General features: G+C 40.8%; 1 protein-coding gene across 1 annotated transcript in view; it reads left to right on the top strand.

The window, feature by feature from the left end:
• The first annotated feature begins 577 nt into the window (after positions 1-577).
• Positions 578-22299, top strand: part of LOC125403565 (acyl-CoA desaturase 3) — a 36941-nt gene continuing 15219 nt past the window's right edge. Inside the window, exon 1 of the mRNA XM_048438969.3 lies at positions 578-840. Coding sequence (XP_048294926.1) covers positions 814-840 — 27 coding nt within the window. The 5' untranslated portion in view covers positions 578-813. The remainder of the gene's footprint in view (positions 841-22299) is intronic.

Below are 22299 nucleotides of genomic sequence, written 5' to 3'. Positions count from 1 at the left end.
CCCCTTCCCACAGGCTGGGGTAGAATCCCAAGTGATGGGCAGCACCTTGCTTTCCTGTTCTCTCTTGTGCATCTGCTCTAGGGCTTGTGGTGTGTGTGGAGTCTCCTTCAACCTGGACCCGACCCTCGCTGTTGGGCTATGATCTCATGCTCTTCTAGAGAGGAGTACGCATGTGCTCCTGAAGTCACAAGGTTGTGGGCGGAAGCCAGGAGGGAAGAAGAGCAAGGGATGACACAAGAGGGACCAGCAGATTGTGCTCAACCAATGGCAGCAGTGAATTGAGGTGGTACCAAATTCTCTCTAACGAATGACAAAGCCAGAGTAGACAAAACACCATTAGCAATCTTGTCATGACCAAGAGCAGAGTGGGGGGTCACTGGGATGTTGGCATCTGAGGTATCCCATTACTCTGGCTCAGCTGTCATCTGACTGTATCCTGGTTCCTGGCCTCTCCCACCCTCACCTCAGCCCGGGGTTACCCTTAGGCCAGCCAGCTCTGCTCACCTTACCCCTTATTGGCAGCAGATAAAAGGTCTGTGAGGAAATAGGACCAATCATACACAGTCAGCAGAGCCTTTAAATCTGCAGCTTTGGGAGCAGACACATACACCAAGGGGAAACCCGGACAGCCATCCTGTGTAAAAGGCACAGGGGGGATTTTGTGGCAACACCTAACTTCTTTTTCTGTGCTGTTATTTGGGAGCTGGCTGTACAGGGAAAGAGTGAGTACAGGCAGAAGCCTACCCTGTCCTGCTGTCCCAGACTCCACCACTTGTAGTCCGTGGAAGATTTCCTCAGCATCCAAGAGCCAGCATGCCAGGACACTTGCTGCAAGAAGAGGTAAGATTCCATGCAGTGGATCCTCATGAGTGCGTGCAGGCCCAGACTGAGACAAATTTCTGGTGTGAAGGAGTTGAGAACTCTTGGAGGGACTTGTCCCTCTGCTAAAGCTGTGCCATCTTCCACCGTCTGAGGACGTGAAAGATGATCTGCCAGCTTGATCCTCCATCTTTTTTTTCTTTCTCCTTTTGCATGTATGTTTGTGCTGTGCATGTGTGAGAATGCATGTCTACATGCTCATAGGCACGTGTGTGTATGGGCACTATAACTGCATGTATGTGTGTATGAGTGTAGAGACCCAAGGTTGATTCGGGAAGTCACTGTCGATCTTTTTAAGATTTATTTATTTTCATTTTTTATGTGTATCAGTGTTTTCCTGCATATATGCATGAGTACTATGGACATGCCTGGTACCCATCTAGGCAAGAAGAGGGCACAAGGGGCGCTGGAACTGGAGTCATAGATGGTTACTAGTCTCCATGCGGGTGCAGAGAAGTGGACCTGAGGGCACTGCAGAGCAGAATATGCTTTGATCTGCTCATCTCAATCATTCTTCTGTCTTATCCACCGAGGCGAGTTTTCTCAGTCAAACCAGAGCTCTCTATATGAGCTGTCTTGCTGGCCAGTGTTGCCATGCATTGGAATTGCAGGCTGCCTGCCATGTCCAACGGCCTCCAACATGCGTTTCTTAAGCTTGTCAAAAATAAAAATTATAGCAATTTTGTAGATCTAATTGGAGGAGATTTCTGTTCTTCAAAATATGATGAGGGCTCCTATTAAGCAACTGCAGAACCCTGGGTTTGGCAGGATGGGAGTGAATAAAAAGAAGACAAGACCTTAGAGTGAGTGCCTCTGACACACATTCAGCCTGGCCTTGAGAAAGGCTATGCATTCTAGCCCTGTGTGCTTAGCCTATCAAGATGGTCACGCCCTAAGAGATTCTTGACTAGGAGACTTAGTTTATATGTGTTTCTCAGGTGAGTCACAAGGAACTCAAATGGATGCAGAATTTAAAAAAAGAAAGAAAGAAAGAAAGAAAGAAAGAAAGAAAGAAAGGAAGGAAGGAAGGAAGGAAGGAAGGAAAAAAGGAGAGGAGTCAGGCCATGGTGGCATACACCTGTAATCCCAGCACTCAGGAGGCAAAGGTGTTGATCTACTAGTTCGAGGCCACCCTGGCCTATGGAGTGAGTTCCTAGACATTCAGGACTACATAAAGAAACCCTGTCTCAGAAAAATAAATAAATAAACAAACAAACAAATTAATTAATTAATAAGAAGAAAAAAGAGGGAAAAATTTCATAAAATATACAGAATTTTACAAAGGCGCAAACAGTTGAGCCTACAAGGTAATTCAGAAGCCTGTTTGAACTCATCAACTGAATGGCAGAAAGACTTATCTTGAAGAATAGGTTCTTCAATTTAGTAGCTTTGTATACATGTGCATGTATGTGTGTGCATATGTGTATATACATGTGTCCTGTATGTGAGCATTGGCATACACATAGCACTGTAGTGATAATTTTGTTTGTAATCAAACAATAAAACTTGCCTGAAGATCAGAGGGCAGAGCTAAATCACTAGGTAGCCATAGAGACCAGGCGGTGGTGGTGCACACCTTTAATCCCAGCACTTGGAAGGCAGAGGCAGATGGGTCTCTGTGAGTTCAAAGTCACCCTGGGCTACACTAAATTGATCCAGTCTCAGAGAGAAACAAATTCAGGCAGTGGTAGCGGGTGGCTCACACCTTTCATCCCAGTACTTGGGAGTCACATGCCTTTAATTCTAGCACTAGGGAGGTGGAGACAGGAGTGACATGGCTGGGCGAAGAGAAGAGACGAACATAAGGTGGTGGACACAGGAGCTCAGATGCAGTCTGGGGATTCAGTCTGAGGATGCAGTCCGAAGGGTTTTGTAAAGACAGCAATTTGCCTGAGAATTCGTGGAGACAGATTTGCCCCTTTGTTCTGAGTATTGGTAGAGAGGTAAGAGCTCCCTAGTGGTTGACCGCTCTGCCTCTCTGATCCTTCAGCTTCCGCCCCTGATAGCTGACTCTAAGTTGTTATTATTAGGAACAGTTGGAATCTGTGCTGCACATCACAGAGCTCTCAGGGGACGGTCCTTACCTTCCACCTTGTTTTGGGTTGAGATAGAGCCTGTTGTTTTACTGCTTTGCACACCAGGCTAGCTGGCCTGCAAGCTCCTGAGAATCTCGGGTCTCCCTCTCACCTTTCTGGAGGACTGCTAGGATTCAGACACTCAGTTGCTGGCTTCTTATGTGGGTTCTGTGGATTTGAACTCGGGTTCTCTTGCTTTTACAGCAGGCATTTCCCCACTGAGCCGTCTCTGCAGCCTTAGAAAGGATCTTTGAAAAGAGGTGAAAACACTTGGGTTAAACAACTTTTCAGAAACTTATGAGCGCCAGCAGGTACCCTGGCTGACCTAATTTGAGTCTTTTTCCCCCCAGGACTACAAATGAATCCAGGTCCTGGTCTATAATAAGCCACTTGTTCTGGTATTTGCAGGTGCCAGTGTCTAATATTTAGATGTGTAAAAGAGTAGCCGGATCGTAGACTATTCATTCCTTAGAAATTAAGAGAGTCCTTCTTTTACAGTGAATCTTGGATCTCTCAGAGCTAAGACCTGAAGGAGGAGACACCTTGGAATTTGCTCTTGTCATACGTTTTACAGTATCCTGTTGTAGGGAGAGGGCCTACTTGTTCATCCTGGCCACCCAGCTAGCTTAGCCCTGAAATAACCACACAGAAATTGTATTAATCACTGCTTGGCCTATTATCTCTAGCCTCTTATTGGCTCACTCTCATACCTTGATTTAGCCCATTTCTATTAATCTATGTATGGCCACGTGGCAGTGGCTTACCAGCATGTAAGATTCAGCATGTCTGATTCTGGCGGCTCCATGGTGCTTCTCCCCTCCTCCGACTCTCTTTCTCCCAGCATTCAGTTCTGTCTTCCCTGCCTACCTAAGTTCTGCCCTATCAACTAGGACAAGGCAGTTTTTTTAATTCATTAACCAATGAAAGCAACATATAGACAGAAGGACCTCCTTCACCAGTATCCCATCATTGCAGCAGTATTTCCCCCAGGCCAGCAGGCATGGCTGTGGTCTGTATTCCCCCACCCGCCCCCTCCCCGCATCCTCTGCCTACAGTAGAGTTAATTTTAGTTGTTGCTCCTCAGTGCTCAAAGCATGCCAGCCGGTCAGCCTGTGATTTAGTTCTGGGAACTCCTTGATACTCTTAGCCAGTGCTTGCTCCCTGCCTAAGTAATGGATATATCTTAGAGGTAACTGCACGCATGCAACACGGGGAACTTGTCTAGCACCCAGGACTAGTGAAGATGCTCAAAGCTGCAGTTCGCATGCATGCAGTGTGGTATGAGGCCTACCAAGGCCTCATTTTAACTGTATGATGTCAACTGTGATCTGAAAAGATTAAAAAGAAACTTCTAGAAGGAAACAATCCAAAACGCTAAGGTTGGCTTGAACTCCTGATTCTCTTGGGTCAGCCTCCTGAATGCTGAGAGTAAGCACACTGCCACCATGACTGGACACTTGATTTCAGTTGTACACTTTTCTTGTCAGCAGCCCCGTGAGTCAGAGACGCAGCTCCATATTGCCACTCCTATGCAGGGGAAACCAGAACGCTTGACTTTGTGGCATGAAAGAATTTCAGGATGAGTTGGTATGAATCAGGGTTGGAGTTTATTTTGATTTTATTTTAATTTATTTTGAGACAGGATCTCTCTGTGCTCGACTAGGAGAGCTTCCAACTCACACGGATCCACCTCTGCCTCTCAAGAGCCAGCATCAAGGGCGTGCACTACCACACCTAGACGAGTTGGGGTTTATTAAGAAAAGGTTTTAATGCTGGATGTGACAGGACACATCTTTAATCCCAACACCTGGGGACACGGAGGCAGGCTGATCTCTGTGAGTTTGAGGCAAGCCTAGTCTACACAGTGAATTCTATAGTGAACTACATAGTAAGACTGTTTTTAAAAAAGAGGGGGGGGTTAACATGGATTTGACTTGAGGAAGATAAAGAGAGACAGAGAAAGAGAGAGAGAAAGGAGATAACAGTACATCTCTGACATGAGTGAGGGCTTTACTTATAGGAAGAATTCAAAGAATTTTTATGGAACTTTGATTTTTCTTTTTCTAAATGAGATGACAGAGGACTGTCTGAGGAGCATTGGTCAGCTCCCCGTAGATGAGATTAAAACAACAACAACCAAAGTTGAGTCAAAGGGTTAAAGAAGGGAGCCCTGACTGTATTGGGTCACAAGGGAATTAAGACATGTTTTCACTGTAAACAAGTTTCACAGTCTTGGTTGTGAGATTCTCCGAAATTTATGGATTTGTACCTGGGCAGGAGTGAGTTATGACTGCATACAGCTTTAGTTCTTTAGTTCTGTCTGATGTGGCTCACTGCTATTTCATCATTCTCCTTTGAAATATCCCTCTGAGGAAAATAATACTGCTGCTGGGCATGCTGGCCCAGCACCTGAAGGTGGGAGCAAGAGGAAGAGGAGCTCAGGGCCATCTTTCAACATACAGTGGCTTTAAGGCCAGCCTGGGCTACCTGAAACTCGATATGAAAAAAAAAAAGAAAAGAAAAGAAAAGAAAAAATATGACAACGAAGAGAAGATTCTTCACAGGGAATTTTGTTAGTTGTCTCAAAATCTTTAACTCTTAGCTGGCTGGAGATTTCCACCAGACTCTTGGGCTTTATTTCTTTCCCACATCTCTTAATTCTCCCTGTCTTGTGCTCTTGGCTCATCCTGAGTAGAGAGATGCAATCTCTCGCTGCTCTCCTGTTGCCACTGATTAGGCACTGGCAAGGCCTCAAGAACAGACAGAGACTGACACCTCAACCCACTGTTTCCAGTTTCTTTTTTTTTAAGATTTATTCATTTATTTTGTACACAGTGTTCTGTCTGCGTGCACGCCTGCACGCCAGGAAAGGACACCAGATCTCATTACAGATAACATTGTGAGCCACCGTGTGGCTGCTGAAGATTGAAGTCAGGACTTCTGGAAGAGCAGCCAGTGCTCTTAACGTGTGAGCCATCTCTCCAGCCCCATTTCCAGTTTCTTGTCCTTATTTGAAAAAAAAAAAAAAAGAAGAATCAACCAGGGAAATCCGTCACTGCAACTGTCCCTTTCCACGTGCGGTTGTTACTATGTGCTATTGGCTCCATCTGGACTCTCCTCGACTCTCTGATCCTTATGATCTCTGCCAAAAGAAATCAGATTGAAACAGGGAGAGCATAGAAGACTGGTAGAATTTACTGCAGAGTAAAATGGTTCACTCTCAAGGACTGAGTGGGGCGATCAAGGGGACCTTTATACCGAGCTACATTTAGGTAGGCTCTATACTATTTCAAAGGTCTCTGAAGAGGCAGTTTTTCTACAGAGTTTTTCTCTGATGCTGACTGACCCATTGGGATGGACTTTCAGAAGAAGGGACTGTGATATGCTTTTGTTTTTTTATAAGAAAGCCTCTGGCTAGATAATAATAACATTTATATTGCTGTTTATTACTGACCTTCTGAACAGTTCAGAAGGTCATGTCTCTACCCAGCACCAGAGGTACTAGACCCCATTCTCTAACTGTTAGTGAGTCCTGCAAGTCCAGTCCATGGTTTTGCTAGGTGCTGATTGTGAGCTGGGGGTGGGGGCATGTCCATCTCCAGTGACCTCCGAGTCCACAAATATCTAACTAGCTACCTAAGACTCCCCATTCAAGAGTTGATGTTCTAAAACCCTTTAGGAGATGGGAAGTGAGTGGATCTGACCAGTTCTAGCCAAAATAGATTGTAGAGTATTTGAGGTACTTTCTTTCAGGCCTCAGAGAATGTCAAAGGAACCCAGAGACATGAGTTAGACGGCCACAGTATCATATAAAGGTGGTCTGACTGTAAGCAGAGGAGACAGAGGCTGGAGAGATGACTCAATGTCCAAAAGCACTCACGATGCTATTGTAGAGGACCTGCGCTGGGCTTTCAGCACCCACACGGCAGCTCCTGTGTGTCTGTAGCTCTACTTCCAGAGGATCTGGAACTTTCAGGCCTTTGCAGGCATTGTTCGCATGTGGTACATTTACATACATGCAGGCAAACACTCACACGCATAAAGTAAAACATAAAGTCCTTTTTAGAAGAGAGATAAATCACTATTTGGATTATAAATGGACATGTAACCCTTTCCAGTGTGGGAACCCAGAGACCCAGCTCCAAAGTTGTTCACCAAAAGGGGTTTCTTCTACTAAGAAAGGAGAGCTGGCTGCCATCCTAGTACATCTTCCTGGCCCTCAGCCACACACAGTGTTCAGGGCCTATGTGGCTGTGGTGTGGCAATCCTAAAGCTGGAGCCTTAGCAGGCAGTTTTAAGTTCTTGGAAGCCTTCTGCTCCCACTCCCAAGAAAGGAACTTGCGAATAATTTCTCTTTAGTGATTCAGGTGTGATGGAAATATGAAAAGCGGCATCTTCAAGATTCAGGGCTGCAAATCACTGGGCACTAGCAGAACCTGGGGATAGCAAAACACAGGGGCTAAGAACCAGTAAAAGAATAACAGCTTCTCATACAGCATGGAGGTCTCCATTGGGTGTTTAAAAAAAAAAAAGTCATTGGCATGTTACAGAGTGACTGACAGGGGCTAGAAGCCAGTAATGAAGGAGTTTACTGATTAGGGGTTAAATCCCCCTTGGGCTTCAGGCATAGGAAAATACTGTTAGGGAATCATAAGAATCCTTCCGATACACCTGACTGGTGTGACTATGATGTCCCACCTTGCGTACTTTAGAGTTAAAGGGGGAGGATGTAGAGAATGAATCAGTCCCTTGTCTCTTCTTAAAAATGTATCTTAGTCCAGGTGTGGAAGCGTCTGTCTTTTTACCCCAGCACTCAGGAGGCAAAGGCAGGTGGATCTCTGGAAGTTCAAAGCCAGCCTGGTCTACAGAGTGAGTTCCAAAGACACCAGGGCAATGTAGAGAGACTTTGTCTCAGAAAACAAAAACAAAACAAAACAAATTTAGTTCTTTGTTTGGTGTTTTTACCAATTGCTTTCTCCAGAGACAATCTTATGACTATGTGGGTGACCAAAAATTAATCTTTATTCTTTCTTTCTCTTTTAATATTTTTCTTTTGTATGCTCTCTTTACTTATTTTTTACTGCATTAACAGTGTGTGTGTGTGTGTGTGCGTGCGCGCGTGTCTGTGTGTGTGTGTATCTGAATGTAAGTGTCATGGCTCATATGAACAACTTGCAAGAAACTATCCCACCTTCCCACCATCACCATTTGGGTTCTGAAGAAGGAATTCAGGTCCTCTGCCTTGGCAGCAAGTGCCTTTATCTGCTGAGCCATTTTGCTAGTCCTCTGTTTTCTTTTTTATCAGCATAAGTTAATTTATGCATAATGTACTTCATTGTGCTATTTTATAAATGTATACAATGTATGTTAATAACACTTGCCCCCTCATTACCCTATTTTGTTACCCCCGACTCTATTACCTTATTCTTCCAAACTAGTCTTCCTTCTGATTTCGTGTCTTTGTGGGTATGTGTGTGTCCATGTCCTGATGAGTTTAATTAGGTATAGCACGAATTCTAATTATTCTTAATAAAAATCCAGAGTCAGATATTAGGGGGTAAAAGCTGATCCATGAGAAAAGCAGTCAGCCACTAGAGAGACCTTTTACCTCTGCCAATGCTCAGAACAAAGGGGCGATCCTGTCCTCAGACTGACTCCTCAGAGTGCATCCTCTACCAAACCTCAGGCCGTCCTGCGCTCCTGTCTCCTCCTGCCTTATATTCCTCTCTTCACCTAACCATATCACTCCTGTCTCCACTATCCTAGTGCTGGGATTAAAGGTGTGTGTAATGATATTCATTTGTATTTTAATAAATAAACCTTACCTGAAATCAGAGAGTAAAGCAGCCACAATGGTCAATCTTACAGACGAGGCAGTGGTGGCACACACCTTTAATCCCAATAGCCTCACTAGTTTGCCATAGAAACTGGTGGTAGTGGTGCATGCCTTTAATCCCAGACCTAGAGAGGATTATAAAATGGGAGGAGACAGCTCTCAGTCTCGGTCACATTCTGAGATTCCTGGAGACAGTATCACCATTTCAGACGGAGGTAGAGGTAAGAGCCAGTGACTGACTGTTTTGCTTTTCTGACCTTCAGGTTGAACACCTGTTTCTGTCTCTGGGTTTTTATTAATCATGCTACAGGCAGGGATCACCTTGGTGTGACCTGTTTCTTTTCTAAACAGATTCAATCTCACTTAGCCCAGGGTAGCCTTGAATTAACAGAGGTCCCTCTGCCTGTGTCTCCTGAGTCCTGGTATTAAAGGTGTGTGCCACCACTACCTGGCCTCTAGTGGCTTAGCTCTGTGCTCTTATCTTCAGACAAGCTTTATTTGTTAGAACATAAACAAATTAGGGCTGCTTATATGAGCACGAGTGAGGGGTCACTTTCAGTACCACTGCCTACTCCAGCAAAGAAAACGCTGCCCAATAACCATTAGCAGCCAATAGCAACTTTGGGAGGACATGGCCTTAAAAGTGCCCCACCCATGCCCACCTTTAATCCCAGTACTCAGGAGGCAGAGATAGGTAGATCCCTATGAGTTTGAGGTTAGCTTGTCTATAGAGCAAGTTCAAGAACAGTCAGGGCTACATAGAGAAACTCTGTCACAAAAAAAAACAAAAAACAAAACAAAAACCAAACAAACAAACAAACAAAAAAAAACAAAAAATAAACACCCACAGTAATCATAGAAGGGTAGGGCCCTGTAAGCACACACCCTCTTCCGATCTTCTCTACATTGTTAAGGCAAATTGAGGCTTTCTAGGGGCTTGGAAGGAACCTCATGGCTCCTTTAGTTTTTCTTCTGTCAGTTACATCAACTGTTGGGATGCACCAAGGTTGTGCTCTCTGTGTGGCTTGCCTTGGAAGTTCTGAGGGCATCAAAGATGCAGAATATACACCAGAGACTCTACAGTGTCTCTGACCAAGAGGATGGGTGACTTACTTGAAGTACCCTTTCAGAGGTGTCTTATTGCCTCCTGAGAACTGGATGACCCGGGGCAGGGGCCAAAACATTAGCTATCCTTTTACCTTCTTTATCCTAATTAGCCTCAGTGTCTTAGTAAGATGGTTAAATATTCAGATGGTGTAGGTGGATGCTTCCTTCCCACCCACAAGTTTCCAAATAACTGACACAGAATCATAATATTAATTATAAATGCTCAGCCAATAGCTCAGGCTTGTTACTAGCTAACTCTTACATTTTAAATTAGCCCATGCTTTTTATCTTTGTTTTGCCACAAAACTCAGTACCTTTTCTCGGTACAGAATGCCCATCTTGTGTCTCTCTATATCTGCTGGTGACTCCTCTGACCCCACCCTTCTTCTTCCCAGCATTTTCAGTTTAGATCTCCCCCTAATTTTATCCTGCTCAGCTATTTGCAAGTCAGTTTCTTGATTAAACCAATCTCAGCAATATATATTCACTAAGATGGTCATTCCACAAGATGGTCAATTACAGCAGTCTTTAAAAAAAATGTAAGGAATTGTCTTAGTTAGGGTTTCTATTGCTTTAAAGAGACACCATGATCATACAACTCTTATAAAGGAAAACATTTAATTGAAGTGGCTTAATTTCAGAGATTTAGTCCATTATCATCATGGTGGCATGGAACAAACAGGCAGACATGGTGCTGGAGAAGGAGCTGAGAGTTTTACATATTAATCCCCAGGCAACAGGAAGTGAACGGAGACACTGGGTATATCTTGAACATAGGGGGGCCTCAAAGCTTACTCCCACAGTGACAAACTTCCTCCAACAAGGCCACACCTACTCCAACAAGACCATACCTCTTAATAGTGCTACTCCTTTTGAGGGCCATTTTCTTTCAAATCACCACAGAAAATTTAAAAAAAAAAAGATTTATTTATATGTGTGTATATGTCTGTGTGTGAGTTATGTTAATGTGTATTCCAAGTGCTGATGGAGGCTGGAAGAAGGCATCAAATCCCCTAGAGGTAGAATAGCAAGCAGTTGTGAACCCCCTGATGTGAGTGCTTACAACGGGCAGTCCTTTGCAAGAGTAAGACACGCTCTATCTTGAAGAGTCTATTGCTGTGATAAAAGATGATTAATTGGCTCAATGTGTTCATGTCAATTAATTGGATTATAGCATGTCCTGATCTTGCCTTGAATTTGCTGGCACATCAACAGAGGGCCTGGTGCCGGGAAACAAAAGCCAACAATCAATGCCTTTGTTTTAAGCTGCCAGGTTTTAAGTCTCAAATTAGGAAGGTGAGGAAGAAACTGGACAGCTTGAAAATTCATCACCTTTATTACCTTGTCATGGCCCCCTCCCTATCTGTATACCTACCAGGGAGTGGGTCTAAGTCCTAATCTCTCTCTGAGGGGTGATTATCTATCTAGGTAAATAACAGGTCATTAAGATTGACCCTTATGGGAAAGAACAGTTTGTCCTTGTTCCTTCTTAGGCAGAAGATAAAAATCAGGCTAGATAAAAATCTGAAAATAAGATTTAGCTGGGTGTATGGTGGTGCACTCCTTTAGTCCCAGCCATCAGAAGGTGGAGGCAGGTAGATCTCTGTAAATGAGAGGACAGCCTGGTCTACATAGTGAGTTCCAGGGCAGCCAGGCCAGGGCTATATAAAGAGACCCTGCCTCAGGGTGGAAAAATTAAGTATTTGTCAAGTATTTGTCTTGGTTTGGGGAGCAAACGGATGACTATCAGTTTATAACCAATGAAAGTCTTTATTCCAACCGACTGGAAGAGCACTCAGGTATTCAGGTATTCGAGACTGAAGTACAGTGTGTCCAGAAACCATGTCCTGGCATCTTTCTCCTTCACAGAAGCATGCAGCTTAGCAGAAGCTAAGACAGACAATTAGCTGGAAGGAGTTCCTTTAAAGCAGGAAGTCTAACAGAAACTAAGATAAGTTTCCTGACTTTGGGCTCCTAGAAAGGAGTTGGATAAGTTTCCATGGGATTCATCATCAAGGAGATCAAATTGTAATTAACCCTGAAATGCCTCAGCAAGAACACAAGGAGTTCTGTACTGGCTTGCCCTGTAGCCGTCTATTAGCAGGCAACCAGACAGTTCAGCGTGTCACATCTCCACATAGGACCAGATACAGGACTCAGAGCTCAATTTTTCATTTATTTGGTTGGCTTGGTGTTGACCAGTAATCAGAATCATGCAACTTTAGTCCATGATTTTACAAGCTATTTTGAAGAAGGGTCCAACCACAAGAACCTCCATGCCTGATGGTATTTAAGTAGTTAGTTATCCAATACTAACCAGACTGATTTCTGATACCAGAATTTTAGAGAAAAATCATTGTAAATACCCTGGCAAGAAAGGAGATACACTAAACATGCAACATTGTCCTTTGCTTTAGCTATGTACCCCAAAGAGTCAAAAAAAAAAAAAAAACCAAAAAACTTCCCAGGAATCCCATGCAGAGGAAAGGAAAAAATTGTCTCCTAGGAAGAGACGTCACACAGTGTTGACAACAATGGGTCAGTGCTGGTGGAGGGAATCACACCTAACTAGGACTGTTTTAAGTATCCATACCTCCTTCCTTCTATTTAAATATAAATATGAAGCATGATCCTAATTAGTCTTAGTAATAAAGATCTGGAGTCAGATATGGGGTAAAAACTGAAAGATCAGAGGCGTACAGGACCTCTGTGACTGCTCAGATCCACAAGGGCTGGGATCCTGGCTACACTCAGCCTTGTCACTTCCTGTTGCAGACCTCCAGACCTCTACTGTTAGCTACTGGCTAGGCCACCCTCTGTTCTCCAGGTAAGCTTTACTTATCAGGACACAAACAAAATATCACATTTCCCTCTTTTTGTCTAAAATAAAAAGAGTTATAACTAACATAGAAAAACTATAAACAATAAGTACAATAACTACATGCAAATATATGTAGGCAATAATTACATTAACAATGTCTAGTCCATTAGCATTCGATAAATTCAGAGAAAATACTCCATTATCTATCCTATTTGGTGAGTTCAAAATGTTGCTCCTAATTCACTTTCTATCCTAACTAGCAGTGCCAACCCAAAACTATCTTTTGATGTCTCTCAACCCTAAACAATTAAAACCTCTTTATGTTAGTTTCTTTCCTGATTTTTTTTTAACAAGGCAAAACTATAACTATAGCTACCTAGTCTTCAGTGACATCAGAGACCTGAGAAGGAAATTATATTACCTACATACAAAGAAGCAGGAAGCACACATAAACGACTTTCAAAAAATGTGAGAAATAACAGAGACAGCTGGTCGTCTAAACAGTCACCCAAGGCTCCTCTGTAACATTGGGGTGTAGCACGAATAATAAAAACCCAGAGACAGAAATAGGGTTTAATTCTGAAGATCAGAGAAATAGAGCAGCAAGCTAACAGGAAGTAAGAGAGACCTTTTACCTCTACCAATGCTCAGACCAAAGGGGTGATCCTCACACTCTCTAGACTGTACTGTGCCTCCACCAAATCTCAGACTCCACATACCAGTGAGTTCCTGTCTCTTCCTCATTATATTCCTCTTTCTGCCCAGCCATATCACTCTTGTCTCCACCTCCCTAGTGCTGGGATTAAAGGTTTGAGCCACCACCACCTGGATCTGTTTCTGGATCAATCTTGTGTTTCCCAGGGTAGCCTTGAACTCACAGAAATCCATCTGTCTCTATCTCCTGAGACCTGGGATTAAAGGTGTGTGCCCCCACTCCCTGACCTCTAGTAGCTTAGTTTTGATACTCAGGCAAGTTTTATTTATTAAAATACAAATAAAAATACCACTATATTGGGGCATCCATCTTTGACCTACAGGTCTAGAATATCTGACAACATTTTTTGAAGCAGGATATTTTAAAGGGCTGTCCTACCTTGACTTGGGAAAGTTAGGCAGCCACTTTTTTGTGTGTCCTACTTATCCAATTTGGAAAGGATAATGTCAACATTTGAGGCAAGGGCAGTTTCTTGCCCAGTGACTAACCTTTAAAACAAAGAAAGTGAATTACATGTGGAATTTCTTTGATGCCCATTATCTTCTCTTAAGTAGATTGGTGCTGCCAGGAACAGATATACCTCATTTTCATAAAAAAAAAAGAACCTATTTATTAAAACATCTTAAATACAATATTCTATAAATCTCTGAAGTGTTTGAAAATCAGCTGTCTATCTAAAATATATGTTTGAAAACAAACCTAACAAGACCAGTTTGATTGTAATAGGTGACTAACTACTAACCTGTAATTCTATATTATTCTAAATAGTTGTATTAATAACTTTCAATGACTGGAAATTTGCATTACATTGTTAATTGAGCTGTATAATTACAATACTTTGCACAAGGGTAGAAATGTATGTACAGTATGTTCTAACAAATATAACCTTAAATTTGTATCCATATACAAAATTGATATCTATATCAATTTAAAGTAATTAAAACTAGCAGTTTCTTTTTTTAGATTTAAAAGTAGAATCAATAAACTACCTTTTTATTCTATAATTGCTGTAACATGTATACAGTATAACAAAAATAATCTTAAATTTGTATCAATAAACAAAAATCCAAGCCAATGTAAAATATTTAAAACTAGTAGTTACTTTCTTGGTTTAAAAGTAGATTCAATAATTTACCCTATTATCATATCTATATCCCCCTGTTTTTCTTTTTTTAATGAGATCCCTGAATCTAGTCTCCTTTGTTCAGCTTTTTCCCTGACCATTACCAATAACAACCTGTTACCAATCTGCTTAAATGACAGCAAATATTCATAACTCTTTGGATAACCAAAAATCACCCATTCCCACCTCTTAGGAAAAAGGGCATCATGTTCTTAAAATTGTTTTCTGTTGTCTTGGGCATTTTTAGGGGATCCTGAAAAAATATGGTTAATTGTCAAGTCCTGGGAGAGCTAGCTATATCATTGGTTATCCAGTCTCTGTCTAATGGGAAAATTCAGGACTTACCTCAAATCCTGGCTAGTGTAGTCTGTGAGACTGGACCATCTTAGCTAGCCACCTTGAAACTGACCTAAGTAATTTGTAGTCCAAAGCCAGTTTTTAGATGGTGTTTTTAAGTTTAGTGGTGTTACCACAATCCTGGTAGAATTGTCTTTGTGGGGCCCCATTGTCCTTTTGGAAACTTCAAAGATCACTGTTAGGCATGGCCTTGGTTTACTGCAGAAAACTTAAACATTTTAAATGTCATATGCAGCAGATCTCAGAAGGTTAAAGGATCAATATTTGTTATGTACATCCATGTAGACAGAAGTTTCTATCCCATCTAGACGATAACCATTCAGTCCCAAATAAACACACAGAGGTTTATAGTAATTACAAACTGTTTGGCCTATTGTGCAGGCTTATTACTAATTACCTCTTACAACTTAAATTAACCCATAATTCTCTTAGGAAAAATCCTAATATGGGCAGCTCTGCCAGCGCAAAGAAATCCAATTAGGTCAGATTAAACCCAATTAAAAATGCCCATGTTTTATTAAGTATAGCACTCTCGGGTGGCCCAATGCATGGCGGGGAGACAAGAAAGCGGGGAGCACATGCAAACCCGGAACCATGTGTTCCTCCTCTGGGAGCTCACTTAAATACCATGGGGAGTAGTCCTGACCCTCCTCTGGGGAGGGGTCAGGACCTGGCATGCTGGGATTTGGAGTCCAGACCAATGCAACTCCTAGGTCAGGGGGCTCAGATGGATGCCAGAGGCTGGGGTTACACTCCCACTTAACAATCCTTATCTTTGTCTAGCCGGGTGGCTTGGTACCATTTCTCAGTAAGGCATTCTCATCTTGCTTCCTCTGTTTCTGGCTGATGACTGTGTCTCTGCTTTTCCTCTTCCCAGAATTCTCCTAGTCTGGTTGCTCCACCTATATTTCCTACCTAGCCACTGGTCAATCAGCATTTTATTAAACCAAAACGAGTGACAAATCTTTACAATGTACAAGAGCATTATCCCAAAGCATATCTAGAGTACAAAAATTTAATTTCTCATTACCTGATAGAGACTCAAACCCGAAATCATGTACAGGAAATTACATGAAGTCTTTTTCTAGAAGTGATTAGTACTCTATATGACCATTAATATCATAACGATATCATAATTTAAAATATACATCTATTAATCTTATAAAATTTGAGATAATATTTATATTTTAAGAAAAGCTTTAGGGCTGGAGAGATGGCTCAGAGGTTAAGAGCATTGCCCACTCTTCCAAAGGTCTTGAGTTCAATTCCCAGCAACCACATGGTGGCTTACAACCATTTGTAAAGGGGTCTGGTGCCCTCTTCTGGCCTGCAGGCATACACACAGACAGAATATTGTATACATAATAAATAAATAAATAAATAAATAAATAAATGTATTTTTAAAAAGAAAAAAGAAAAGAAAAGCTTTAAGGAGTCAAAATAAAACCAAAGGGTTATGAGATTAGTAGCAATAAAATTGTCTCTTAGTTTGGTTTTCTTCCATCCCATATCAGGTGGTTCCTCTGACAAGATACAGAGGTTTTGGATTTTCCTTTAACAAGCTTGCTTGAGTTTATAGAAGGAAAGAGCCATACTCCAACTCCAAATCCAGCTTTAATTTTTAATTAGACTAGGACTACAAAAAGACCATTTGCATTATATGTCTCTAAAGAACAGCAGAAACAAACATCTAGGAAGATTTATGAAATTTTATCCTATTGGAAATGTGATATACCAAGGAGGGGAAAAGAAGGGACAGGAGTGGAGAAAAATATATAGATCAATAAAAGAAATTTAAAAAAAAAGAAATGTGATATTCCAATAGACTAATTTATGCTTTTTCTTGGAACATATTTTCTGGATGATTTGGCACTTTTTCTCCAGATGCCTTGTTTGTTCAGTCATCTTTAGATCCCTTAGCTAGATGCTTTCCTTCTCCTGAAAAGACAAAAACAAAACCCTGCCCCAAACCTAACTTTGGAGAGATTCCCTTTTGTCAAGTTATAGCTGATCAAATGAAAGGCATTTGTTAGTTTTGTAAGTTAGTTTAAATTGAATGGTCATGGTGTGTCATGAACTATCATCTCTTCTAATCAAGGTCTCTCTTGTTCTTGTTCAAATCTAATCTTTATTAATTTCAATAATATCCATAGCTTTTCTTCCACTATGTAAACAAAAGCAAAACCCTTCTCCAACATAGCACATATTCTGGTTTCCATTCTGAGGTCAACACATCTTTAAAGTATACAGGCTGATTTAATTCTGTGGAGTGCTTTTCTATTATCCCATGTCTCTCTGCAGCTGTCATCCTTTCTCAATAGCATTTAAAAAATTCTAAGTTAATAAAGCATTATGCAATCTATTTCTGGGAGTCTTTATTATGCCTTTCTATTTGTTAACCATATCTTTTAGAGTTAAATTAGCTCTTTCTATGACTGCTTGTCCTATAGAATTGTGTAGTATTCCTGTAATATGCTTTATAATGTAATATGCAAAAAGCTGTTGCTAGAGACATATGCTGGAGCATGGTGAGTTTTAATTTGTACAGGTATCCCCGTAACCATGACTTCTAACAAATGTGTGATTACAGAATCAACCTTTTCAGAACTCAAAGCAATTCTCCATTGAAATCCCAAATATGCATCTATGGTATGGTGTACATATTTTAATTTTTCAAATTCCACAAAATGAAACACATCCATCTGCCCAGACTTCATTTGTTTGAGTACATTTGGGTTATTTACTGCAGGTAGTGGAATTTGGTTATATAAAGAATAAGTACAACATTTCCTTATAACTTCTTTAGCTTGTTGCTAAGTGATGGAAAAATCTTGTTTTAAATCTTTGCTTTTGGCATGGTATCTTTTATAAAATTCTGGGGCCTCCAGTGTATTTCCTATTAACAGTTGATCAATTTCATCATTACCTTGTGTTAGAGGGCCTGACAGATCCATATGGATTCCTATTCCTCATTATTTCTTGTAACTGAATAAATAATAAAGTCAATTCTGTATCATCTAGTATAAATGCGGCAGTTTCAATATGTAAAACAATTCTTTCTATATAGAGTATCAATAATTATATTAAGAAGTTCTGGAAAATCTAATAATACCATGAGAATAGCATATAATTCTCACTTTTGGACCAAATCATAAGGTCTTTGATCAACTTTACTTAACTTTTCTGATTTGTAACCTGCCTTTCCTGATTTATTTGCATCAATATAAAATGTAGAGGCTCCAGATATTGGTGTTTCCTGTACAATATGAGGAAGAGTCTAGTTAATTCTTTTCATAAATTGAATTCTCTTGATTTTGGGATATTTTTTGTTAATCTCTCCCAAAAAATTAATGCAAGCTCTTTGCCTGTGTTCCTTTTCTGCCCATAATGAGTCAATTTCAGCATTAGTAAAAGGTACTACAATTTCTGATGGGTCCATTCCTATCAATTGAAAAAGTCTCAATTTTCCTTTTAGAATCAACTCAAGAACCTTTTCCACATAAGTTTTTATTTGTTTTTTACTTTGTTTATGTGGTAAAAATATCCATTCTAAGAAAATATCTTCCCTCTGCAGTAAAATACCCATAGTGGATTGATAAAGGGTAAAATAACCAGAATGCAATCAAGCTCCAGACCCAAATGATCCACATGTGCATCCTGTAATCTCTTTTTCACCAAAACCAATTCTCTCTCAGCTTCAGCTGATAATTCTCTGGGACTATCTAAATCCTTGTATCCTTTCAAAGTTTGGAACAAATTACTCAGTTCTGGATTTGTTACCCCAATAGTGGGCCATAGATGGGGAATGTCTGCCAGCAATCTTTGAAAGTTATTAAGAGTCCACAATTGCTCTCTCCTAATTTGCACCATTTGGGACAAATTCTTTTGTAGACATATTTTATATCTTAAAAGTCTCCCCTTTGTATTTTTTTCAGGAGCAATTTGCAGTCCCCAACAAGGCAAATTTTCCTTTATTTCTTCAAACATTTTCTCTAAGGTTTGAATCAGATAGTAAAATATCACTCATATAATAGTAAACTATAGATTAAGGAAACTGCTTACATTCATTTCCAATGGCTGATGTACAAAATATTTACACAGGGTGGTGCTATCTAGCATTCTTTGTGGAGAACCTTCTATTGATAGCTCTTAACAGGCTGAGAATTATTATAAGTAGGCACTGTAAAGGCAAGTTTTTCTCTATTCTTTTCTTCTAAAGGCATAGTTAAGAAACAGTCATTTTAATCAATAACTATAAGAGGTCACCCTTTATGTAATAGAAAAGGCAAAGGAATTCCTGGCTGAAGAGAGTCCATTGACTGAATCAGTTTATTGACAGCTCTTAAATCTATTATAATTCTCCATTTTCCAGGTTTCTTTTTAATAACAAATATAAGAGAATTCCAAGGATCAGTTGATTCAATATGCTAAGCATTTATTTAGCTGTTCCTGTGTCAGCTGTTCTAAGGCATGTAATTTCTCTGATGTTAAAGGCCATTGCTCTACCCATACAGGTTTGTTTATTAACCATTTTAATGGTAGGGCTGTTGGTTCCTTTGAAATATCAGAAGCTGTTTTGCCCTATTCTTATACAACCTGAATAGTCGGTGACTGTTCTTTATAATACCTTTTAATATTTTTCCCAGAAACCAGTGCTAGTTTATGATTTGTTTCTGAGATTGGAGGGATGTTAATCTGTGTATTCCATCGCTTTAACAAATCATGTCCCCATAAATTCATTGCTATATTAGCCACATACGACTTTAATTTTCCTCTCTGTCTTTCTGGCCCTATACATCTAACCCATCTTGTGCTCTGTTTTACCTGAGGAAATGTTCCAATTCTTAAAAGCTGAATATTTACATCCTGAAGAGGCCAATTTGGATGCCAAGATTCTGGTGCAATTGTTGTTACATCCACACCTATGTATACACGACCTTCAATAATAATGCCATTTACTTGTATTTTTAACTTTGGTCTTTGTTCATTTGTACAGGTTTGCCAAAATATTTGCTTTATGGCTTCTCTTGAAATTTCTTTATCTTCTATAGCTGTTCTATCATCCAGAGCAGTATGGTTTTTTACAATAGGTGTTAGGTTCATTAATTGCTCTGGGAAGACGTTTCCTCCATGGTAACAGGGAATAACTGAACTGAATTTGGCATGGGAACCTGCAAGAGGCCCCTGAAGGCACTTCCCAATGGCAAAAAGTTACCTTGTCTGACCCTTGTTGATCAACATTCATTGGTCCAGTGTCAGCCTTTGCTATACCTTTGCATCCAGAAGGGAAGGGTATTCTGTTTGTATTATTCTTGGGGGAAAAAAAAACATTGTTTTTAGGAACACCCTGCCTACAATCCCTTTTTAGGTGACCTTGTTTGCCACAATTAAAAAATCTGACATTTTGATTTTTCTTCAAACCTCTGGAAATCACCTCTTCTATCCAAGCATCATCATGGTTATGAGATTCAATATTGACTGTATCTTGGACCTATTCCTCTATGGGTGCTGATCTTTCATTTAAATTGCCTAAGTCCTCTTCTGCATTGTGAATTAGCATTTCCAAAAGCCAAAGAATCAATTATTATTTGTCTAGCTCTGAATTTGGTATCATTCTATTATTTACAGCTGAAGTCAATCTTTGTTTTAAAAAAATCACTGAAAGTTTATTTTGGGTCCTGTATAACTTTAGTAAATGGCTCACAACCATCATATAATGAGATATGGTGCCCTCCACTGACCTGCAGGCATACATGCAGACTGAATACTGAGACTACTGTATATATAATTAATTAATTAGTTAGTTAGTTAATTAATTAAAAAAGAAAAAAAAGAGCTAATTCCAGTATAGGCTCCAAACTACAGAGAAACCCTATCTCGGCAAAAAGAAAGAAAGAAAGAAAGAAAGAAAGAAAGAAAGAAAGAAAGAAAGAAAGAAAGAAAGAAAGAAAGAAAGAAAGAAAGAAAGAGTCGTAAATCAAGACCCTTTCTAAATACATTGGTGGAAACATCAGAGAGGTGTGTAACAGCAAGGCAGAGAACTCTGGGATAGGTCCCAGATGCTGTCTGATGACATTCTTAGTCTTGCGGTTGGTGAAAGCTGCTGCTAAGGTAAGGCTTTCAGAAGGTTTTACCTGATGGTAAGACCAGGCCCAGAAGTAGAAAAGGAATAGCTAGAGATAGTCCTTGTAAGATGTGGGGATGTAATCAGGCCATACACAGGAGATGGGTTCCAATTAATTTGCAAATTATATTTGTCTCATTATAAGGGGGGGTCTTGTCACACACGTGACATATGCCATGTGGCATATTCAAGCCTTTCTAAATCTCAGGGGTGTAACCCACCCTGAATACATTGAAGGGAACCCATTTGGGATTTCAGGTAATTAGAGAAATGTTCCCCAAAACAGGTACAGAAGGGTGTGACCGAGTCGTTGGAGGAAACAGCATCATCCCCATAGATGTCTGATCTACCAATGTGGATACAATTGCCCATATAACTGCTGGGTTTTTGGGACAGGTTGTTAAAAAAAATAGTAGCATTTAAAGAAGCCAGGATTTTCCCCTTCGGCTATGTGCTCCTCTGTCTAGGCTCAGCCACTGTTGGCCACCTTCTCTCCTGGGCTGCCAAGCTCTGCTGTGGCCACTACCCTGGCAGCTGGCTCAGGCAGGAATGCTGCTTGGGAAGGGCCAACTGAGTCAGCCAGCCCCGTCCCATTACTCTCCTTTCCCCTTTGTTTAACCGTGACTACCTTCCTCCCTGTGGAGTCCTCCCAACTCCCTGACTTCTGTGGATACTCCAAATGAAGCACACATCTCTAAAGATTTGAATCTAACACCAGAGAGAGAGAGAGAGAGAGAGAGAGAGAGAGAGAGAGAGAGGGAGGGAGAGAGGGAGAAGGACAGAGAAAGAAAATGCAACATTTGTCTTCTGTATCTGGATATCTGGGTCACCTCACTCAGAATTATTGTTTGCAGTTCCATCCATTTACCTGCAAATTTCATAATTCTCTTCTTCATAACATCTAAATAATACTACATTGTGTAAATATACTACATTTTCATGATCCACTCATCTGTTGATGTCTAGACTCTATTGTTTTTAGGCTATTGTGACTAGAGTGACAGAGAACACGGATGAGTCTCTGTAGGAGGACATAGTCTTTGGGGCATATGGTCACGAGTGATATAGCTGGACTGTGTGTTATATCTGTTTCTAGCTTCAGAACTTCCATACTGCTTCCTGCACTGGCTGCACCAGTTTGCACCCCCACGAGCAGTGAGTTAGTGCCCTCCTTTCCCCCCATTCATGGCCAGCATTTGCCATCATTTTTTGTTTGGTTTTCTCTTAGCTATTCTGGTTGAAATAATAAACACTGCTCAACA

The sequence above is a fragment of the Myodes glareolus genome, chromosome 7 (genome assembly GCF_982192425.1).
Source record: "Myodes glareolus chromosome 7, mMyoGla1.1, whole genome shotgun sequence".
Taxonomy (NCBI): Eukaryota; Metazoa; Chordata; class Mammalia; order Rodentia; family Cricetidae; genus Myodes; species Myodes glareolus.
The sequence above is the reverse complement of the archived record's forward strand: the minus strand, read 5'-3'. Positions and strand labels throughout refer to the sequence as shown.